Source organism: Physeter macrocephalus, chromosome 12 (assembly GCF_002837175.3).
Source record: "Physeter macrocephalus isolate SW-GA chromosome 12, ASM283717v5, whole genome shotgun sequence".
Taxonomy (NCBI): domain Eukaryota; kingdom Metazoa; phylum Chordata; class Mammalia; order Artiodactyla; family Physeteridae; genus Physeter; species Physeter macrocephalus.
In genome coordinates this window covers 54,323,887-54,332,696 of record NC_041225.1, presented here as the reverse complement: position 1 = coordinate 54,332,696, position 8,810 = coordinate 54,323,887, and the positions used below count along the sequence as shown (strand labels likewise).

At 39.3% G+C, this 8,810-nt stretch overlaps 1 protein-coding gene across 1 annotated transcript in view; it reads left to right on the top strand.

The window, feature by feature from the left end:
- The window catches only part of HEATR5B (HEAT repeat containing 5B), a 91,412-nt gene that overhangs the window by 69,649 nt on the left and 12,953 nt on the right, over nucleotides 1-8,810 (top strand). The window contains exons 27-29 of the mRNA XM_028496572.2: nucleotides 3,595-3,832; nucleotides 4,941-5,195; nucleotides 7,006-7,133. Coding sequence (XP_028352373.1) covers nucleotides 3,595-3,832; nucleotides 4,941-5,195; nucleotides 7,006-7,133 — 621 coding nt within the window. The remainder of the gene's footprint in view (nucleotides 1-3,594; nucleotides 3,833-4,940; nucleotides 5,196-7,005; nucleotides 7,134-8,810) is intronic.

Sequence of the window (8,810 nt, the reverse complement as noted above, 5' to 3'; positions counted from 1 at the left end):
CTGTGTCTCACTTACCCCCCACCGGCCTCTGTATCTCACTTACCCTGCCTCTGTATCTCACTTACCTCCGCCTCTATCTCACTTACACCCCGCCTCTGTGTCTCACTTACCCCGCCTCTGTATCTCACTTACCCCACCTCTGTATCTCACTTTCCCCCGCCTCTGTATCTCAGTCACCCCTGCCGCTGTATCTCAGTCACCCCCACCTCTGTATCTCACCATCACCCTCTGCTTGCTCGTCCTTTTCTACTCACTCTCCTCTTCACACCTCTGTTCATTGAACGAGTTTCAGTATCTTCACGTCCTCAGCTAGTCACCCACTTCTCAATCCCCTGCAATCTGGGTTTACTCTCAGCACTCCATTGAAATTATTTCACTGAAGTTACAAATAATGTAATTCTCCAAATCACTGGACACTTTTCAATCTCTGTCTTACTTAGCCTCTCTATAGCATTTGATATTGTCTCCTCTGGAAACTTTGTTTTCCTTGGCTTCCGTGACACTACTCCCTTGGTTTTCCTCTTTTCTTTTATTGTTCATTCTCAGCATCACCTGCTGGCTTCTCTTTGCCTGCCTGCTCTTTAAATACTGGCATTTTTCTTGTCCCTTTTCTCACTCTTATACTCTATGGGTAGCGTCATCTACACCCATACCCAGTAGCTTTTACTTGTATATGAAAGTTTCTAATTCTACTTTTCTAGCCATACTTCTCTCCTACATTCCAGTCCCATATTTTTAGCTGTTTATTAGACATGTAGTACTGCAGTGTTTACTATTGAAAAAAATCCATGTATAAGTGGACCTGCACAGTTCAAACCCACGTTGGTTCAAGGGTCAATTGTATTATCAAAGCACTTTCTAAAATCGTACACATTAGTTGACCAATTTATCCTAAGGAATATCAACGATATACACAGATTCTGCTATGAGGATGTTTGCTGCGATGTTGTTTATCATTCTAAAAAAAAAAAGGCAATATATGAATAAATGTATTTCTTGATCCAAAGATGATGGTATTAAGTGAATAGAAAATTGAGTATAATATTATATACAAACATAGTTTTTAAAAGACTGAGTATGTATATACAACATGGCTAGAATGTTAACAGTATTACATCTGGGTAGTAGGATTGTGTCTGGTTTTATTTTCTTCATTTTACTTATGCTTCTGATTCTTCTATATTTTGTGTGTAATATCTCATAAGAAAAATAAACCCAATTTTTTTAAAAAAACGAGTCTAAAAAATACATTCTCATATTGCAAGTGGCAATGTAAAATATAGAACCCTTTTAGAAAGCATTTGGCAGTATCTCTTCAGAGCCATGGAAGTATTTATAATCACTGATCCAGTAATTCCATTTCTGGAACTTTATCCTAGGGAAAAATATCCAAAATATGAAAAAGAGAGAAATTTACAAAAATGTTTAGTTGGAACCTTACTTATAATGTGAAGAACTGAACACCTTTGTCTTTGAAAACTATGTCTCTTCTTTCTAAGATTCCCAAGGCTAAAAAGAATCAGAAAAAAATATAAAAGTTCAACTACAGGAAAATTGTTAGATGTATAATGTCTTCCATTGCAGCCATTAAGAATAACAGTTATGAAGACTAGTATTCATATGGAAACCCTTATGATATATAAATAGATAAAATTAAATACAAAATTCTCTGTACAACAAAATTATAACTTAGAAAGTTGGAATGTGAAAACCTGGAAATTAGAATTATGAGTAATTTTAAAAACTCATTTTTCAAACTATTTATGGTATAATTTTTTTAATTAAAATTTGAGGAAAAATACATACAACTGACCTTTAAGTACTGCAGTGACTCCTTCGCTTCCCCATTACCAGCAGTCTTCAGCTACTTCTGCCTTATATTCTATGCTCAGTCTAATACCACACACTTGCCGTTTCCTCAGCACGCCTTGCTAGTTTCTGTCTCTTGTGCTCTTGCTCTTTCTATTCCCTCTGCCTGGAATTCCCCCTTCCATCTTTGCCTGTGAACAGGTGAACTTTTGTCTTTGAATCCACTGTCTCACCTTTTCATAGTCCATTAAGACTCTTCCATCCTTGGGGCTTCCTGTGATTCATTCATTCATTACTCAAACCACTGAGTGTTCTTTAGGTGCCAGGCACTGTACGTAGCCACTGCGTGTAGTGAGGTGGGAAGATAGGTCATTTAAAACAAATTTAAAAAAACATCCCTTTCTCTCAGCAATTTTCTCACTCTCCTTTCATTGTATCAGTCTGTGAGTCCATGGAGGGTGAAAACCATGTATTATTTGTCTTTATTGCCTCAGGACCTAGCACAATAGCAAATGCAAGGCAAGAGTAGTAAGTGCCTAAGAAGGGTTTGATGAGTGAATGGCTGAGTATATTTACGGTGCTTATTGAGATATTTTCTTAAAATCAGCATAATAATAAATTTAGGGGAAGAAAGTGAGCTTAAAACCAGTGGAAAATATGAATGGGATACATTTATAACTTGAGGTTCAAAGTCCCTACTCCAAAAGTTACGTGGTTTCTGCTTCTAAATTGTCAGGTGTTAAGTATGACTAACCAGCTGTAACTAAGTGTTATAGACCATCACAGCATTAAGGAATGCTTCTTCTCAAAAACGAAGATTCACTGTTTCCTGTAATCATCTAGTCTAGTCAATTACTATGCCATAACTGTCTGTTCATTGTAGGAATAGAGATAAGATCCTGCCCTCAAGAAGCTGCAGTGTCCCTGTTCACATGCATAGACTTCCTCTTACAAACAATGAAGGTGACACTGTGTAGGGGGAAATAGTTTTCTCAAGATTTTTATCTAGTGCAATTTTCTTTCTTACCCTTCCTCCCCCCACCCTTTTTGTTTTTAGCTTTATCATTGATGTGTAATTCAGCTACGTGCCAGTTGCCAAAGCCAAAATGTATGTACAAAAACGAAAGAAAACAAACAAAAATAACTTCAGCAAAGAAGAATCTTTAAGATTATATTTTAGGAAGTTGTTATTATACATCTTTTTGGTTTATAAAGTGGAAAGAAAAGATACAGATAATATATATGGCCAGTAAATTATATTATTCTTGGCTTAGCCATCTGTTGCAAGGACTAGATTGCTAAATATCACTTAAGGACTATATAAGGGGTTTTGAAGGATATCTATGGAAATCCTTTCTGTGCCCTTCCCCCCCCTCCCCTCAGCTTTTTTCTTTGATTGCTGTCTGATTGTGTCTAATAAATCTATGAAAGCAAAGGTAACAATCAGGAAGTTATACACTCTGGCAAAAAGAAACAAAAAGAAAGAAAACCACATATAAAGGGGGGCTTTGTAAAGTAGAACAAGAGAAGCCAGAAAAAATTCAGAGAACCGTACTCAAGGAATATGCTGTGAGAGCAATAGTCAGAAGTCAGCTCTATAAAAAAAAAACGATTGCCTCCAAAGCAGGTGGAATTATTCTTTTGAGGTTATCCGGAAATCCTGAAGTTGTATACTTTCTAGTATCTGTACTCACTTTCGATGATTCAGCTGTATAATAACAACTTAGAATATGTCATTTCTTAATATTATGCCTTGTTATTTTCTCCTCCTGAATATCTTACTAGGTATATGTGGTTGCTATGAATATTAAAAAGGAAGCAGAGTCAAAACCAAAAAGAGCAATTAAAAATACTGATGATGATGATGATGATTACAGTACCATAGATGAACTACCACCAGACAGTTTAATAACACTTGTACAACCTGAACTGCCAACACTCAGTCGCCTGTGGTTGGCAGCATTAAAAGACTATGCGCTTTTAACTTTACCAGCTGAATTTGCTAGTCAGCTACCCCCAGATGGTAAGTACTGCATTTAGAGTTTTGCTTTTAATAGAGTTCAAAGTTGTAATTAAACAAAATGGAATTGGTCGAGACTAGTACCAATAGTAATAATAACATTTAAAATTTCTGTGGACTTAAAACTTGACATTCTCTCATTTAGAGCATGTTCTCTATACTGAATTTGTGAATTCATATATGGCATTAAACTTGTTAGCCCAAGCAAAAATGTTCTCACTGTTACAGTAATAACTGTACGAGCTAGGTTACTCTAAATAACTGGGCATAACAAGTCACTATGTATAACCATGATGAAGTATATTGCTGTGTTGGTCAGTGTGTGTATGCAGGGACAGATGTGGCAGTCCTCAGTTTGATAGAGAAAGCAGGAGGAGGGGAAGAATTTGCAGAAGAGTGAAAAAGAAAGAAGAGACAGAGTTCCCTGGCTGTGAGAGAAAGGGAAGGTGATGAGGGTTTTAAGAGTTGCTGGCAACAGTGAAGAGGAAGCCTGAGGAAGAGGACCACGGGTAGGGAAAGGTAGAGGGCATTCAGAGGCATCAGCGTTTGCAGAGAAAAGGCTGGAAACCGTAGCATCAGCGAGGAAGTGACAGGCACTCCAGGTCAGCAGCTGCAGGAAAGACGTTAGTTTTGATAACTCTGTACAAGAATCTCTTTGCCAGATTGCTGTTTGATATGTGCTATGATCTGAATATTTGTGTCACCTCAAAATTCATATGTTGAAACCTAATCCCTGTTGTGATGGAATTAGGAGGTGAGGCCTTGGGAGGCGCTTAGGTCATGAGGGTGGAGCCCCTAGGAGTGGAAGTAGTCCCCTTGTAAAACAGAACCCACAGAGCTCCCTGGCCCCTTCCACCTTGTGAGGGCACAGCAAGAAGGCACTGGCTATGAATCAGGAAGAGGGCCCTCACCAGACCATGGTGGCACCCTGATCTCGGACCTCCAGCCGCCAGAACTATGAGAAATAAATTTCTGTTGTTTATAATCCACCCAGTCTGAGGTATTTTCTTATACCAGCCCAAATGGACTAAGACAGTATGTAATGGTTATTTTTTAAGGTAGTTGTTCATAAATGAGTATAATAGAAGTAATGTTTTTGATTGCTTTATAGGTGGAGCATTTTATACTCCTGAGACTATTGATACAGCTAGACTTCACTATCGGAATTCCTGGGCCCCAATTCTCCATGCAGTGGCACTTTGGTTAAATAGCACAGGATTTACATGTTCAGAGCCAGCAGAAGCAGCAGCAATAGCAGGTTTACAAAAACGTTCTACACCCGTCAATTTAAACCAAGCATCAGGAGCAACACCTAGTGCCAAATCTTTGCCAGAAATTAACAAAGATAGAATGCATCTGATTTTAGGTAGGTGAACCGTGTTATTGTATTTCAAGATGTATCACTTCTGAAAATGTGTATCTGTAGGGGAGAAAAAACTTCTTTCTACCCTCTTAAGATCTGTGACTGGCTTAAGAATAAAACTGACATAAGACACATTAACAGGAGGAAAGCATACAAATTTATTTAATATTTTTACATGTACACAGGAGTCTTTAGAAGGAAAATGAAGACCTGAAGAAGCCTTTAGCTCCAGAAGATTGTATACAGTTTTACACAAACAAGAATAAATTGTAAGGGCTTCCCTGGTGGCACAGTGGTTGAGAATCTGCCTGCTAATGCAGGGGACACGGGTTCGAGCCCTGGTCTGGGAAGGTCCCACATGCCACAGAGCAACTAGGCCCGTGAGCCACAACTACTGAGCCTGCGCGTCTGGAGCTTGTGCTCCGCAACAAGAGAGGCCGCGATAGTGAGAGGCCCACGCACCGCGATGAAGAGTGGCCCCCGCTCGCTGCAACTAGAGAAAGCCCTCGCACAGAAACGAAGACCCAACACAGCCAAAAATAAATAAATAAATTTTAAAAAAATAAATAAATTGTGAGGGTATGACAAGACAGAGGGGTTTGGGCTAGGGGTGATAAGTTGTGGGACAGTAACTAGAAAATATATGGGGGAAACTAATGGAAGATCAGGCTTATTTTCGTAGTTTTGTTTGGACAGGTATTTCAACATCGACTTCCAGTCTCTGGTGGTAAGAATGTTTCCTCCCTGGTACAGAGAGGGCACCTTTCTCATGAGAAATTTTATGACCTGCTTTTAGGTAGAAAGGAGGACAGAGAGCCCTGCCTGCATCTGCTATTTCTCAGATGCCTTCAGCCAAGAAGGTGTATTTTGGTGTGGCATGTTTTGAACTCCTTCATATCTTTCATTTTAATGCTATGGAAAAAATTGTTATAGTTTAGTTCAGAGAAGGGATAGTAAAAAGAGGGTTTTTATCACAGTTTCTAAATTAACTGAATTTTTATTTAAACTTTAATTATTAAAAACTACTCTTTAAAAATTCTCTGTCATGTTCACTCACAGAGCAATATTGAATAATTTTCAAGGGAAAAAAGTAAACTGTTTTTTTTCAACAACTTGTCTTTTTACTTGGCACTTAACAAATTGCCTCACAAGGAAATAATAAAATGTAAAGTTAAAGCAAATTTGAATAATTCTTATTTATAATTGCTTTATAGATGCTCTTTATTTTTTTTTTTTTTTTTTTTTTTTTTTTTTTTTTTTGTGGTACGCGGGCCTCTCACTTGTGGCCTCTCTCGTTGCGAAGCACAGGCTCCGGATGCACAGGCTCAGTGGCCTTGGCTCACTGGCCCAGCCGCTCTGTGGCATGTGGGATCTTCCCGGACCGGGGCACGAACCCGTGTCCCCTGCATCGGCAGGCGGATTCTCAACCACTGCGCCACCAGGAAAGCCCAGATGCTCTTTTAACACTTAAGAATTTGTCACTCATTTAATGAGAATTAATTTTATAATTTTCATAAATTTATTCTTAATGTATTATTTTAAAATGTCTTTAAATAACTTCTTAATCAAGATGACCTTGGAACTCCCCCATCCGCTTCCAATGTGATTATTAGCCTCCTTGCAGAGCTACAACCTGTGTTACGTTTGACTGCTTATTTTGACAATCATTTTGAACTCACTTTAAGGCATTAATAAATATATGTTAAAAGTAATCTGTAAAAAAAATAGGTAGGTGAAAGTGGGAAAAAAATGGTGTCAAAGCAACAAAGTGTTGTATATTAACAAACCTGTGTGTTTATTTTGTACATTGCAGGCGTGAGTATACAGTTCCTTTGTTCCCCAAGACCTGAGGAGCCTGTTGAACATGTTACAGCTTGTCTACAGGCCTTACACACCTTGCTAGATTCTCCTTATGCCCGAATCCATATTGCAGAAGATCAGGTACAGTATATTTCTATAATAGATGATTTATGCTTTGTATACATCATATTTATCTTAAGATAATTTTCTCACATATGAAGTAAATATTATAAGCATTCAGGATTTTGGCTTCATCTAAGACCCTATATTGAAAGTTGAATGACCAGGCACAGCTAGACTAGAGATCATCACTGTACCTTCTTTGATCAGTTCATCAGCAGTCAAGTAAAACTAAAAATTTAAAGGATGTCTTCAGGGACTTCCCTGGTGGCGCAGTGGTTAAGAATCCACCTGCCAATGCAGGGGACACGGGTTCGAGCCCTGGGCCAGGAAGATCCCGCATGCCGCGGAGCGACGAAGCCCGTGTGCCACAACTACTGAGCCTACACTCTAGAGCCCGTGAGCCACAACTACTGAGCCCATGCGTCACAACTACTGAAGCCTGCACGCCTAGAGCCCATGCTCCACAACAAGAGAAGCCAGCGCAATGAGAAGCCTGTGCGCCGCAACAAAAAGTAGTCCCTGCTCACAGTAACTAGAGAAAGCCCACACGCAGCAATGAAAAGCCAGTGCAGCCAAAAAAATAAATTAAATAAATAAATAAAGGATGGCTTCAGTCCCAGTTAATGAGTCTATTAATAAAGGGATGAGGGCTTCCCTGGTGGCGCAGTGGTTGGGAGTCCGCCTGCTGATGCAGGGGACGTGGATTCGTGCTCTGGTCCGGGAGGATCCCACATGCCGTGGAGTGGCTGAGCCCGTGAGCCATGGCCGCTGGGCCTGCGCATCCGGAGCCTGTGCTCCGCGGCGGGAGAGGCCACAGCATGAGAGGCCCGCGTGCTGCAAAAAAAAAATAAAAAATAAAATAAAGGGCTAAAGTGATTCATAAGGCTATTAAATAAATTATGTCACTTTTAAATGATTAAGTTTTACCCTCATTTAATGAATTTTTTTTTTTTTTTTTTTACGTTACGCGGGCCTCTCACTGTTGTGGCCTCTCCCGTTGCGGAGCACAGGCACCAGACGCGCAGGCTCCACGGCATGTGGGATCTTCCCGGACCGGGGCACGAACCCGTGTCCCCTGCATCGGCAGGCAGGCCCTCAACCACTGCGCCACCAGGGAAGCCCCTATTGAAATTTTTATGTGCTGACTCAAGTACTTATTTAAAAAGTTTAATGAATTGCTTTTTCTAATTTATGTATGGAATATTTAGAGGATTTTATTCATGTTACAGAACCAAGTTACTACTGGATTTGTTATTCTTTTTAATTAGGAATTTTATTTTTGTAATAATAACCATTTCTTTGAACACCATACTACCAAATGGTATCACTTGGGATAATTTTCCATAAAACCCAAACAGATAAAAAGCAAAGTTCTCATTATTGTATTATATCAAAATTAGTTTTGCACATGGTGCTGCTTGAAAAAAAACCCCAAATGAAACAAAACAAAGCATGTGCTGTGTGATTACAAGCTTCACTCACTGATGAGCTCTTCTTATACCCCAGCCTTGTAGCCTGAAGCTGTGCCTCAGGTAAACTACAGATTACTGCAAGAAACTTGAGGGTTGTTTTCAAATGGTCAAACCAATAAAATTTAATCTATGAATGAAGGTGTGTGACATATTATGTTAAAACCAAAATAACTGAGTGTAAATGTAGTAGATTGAATGACATGGTTAAATGTGTATTCCAGAA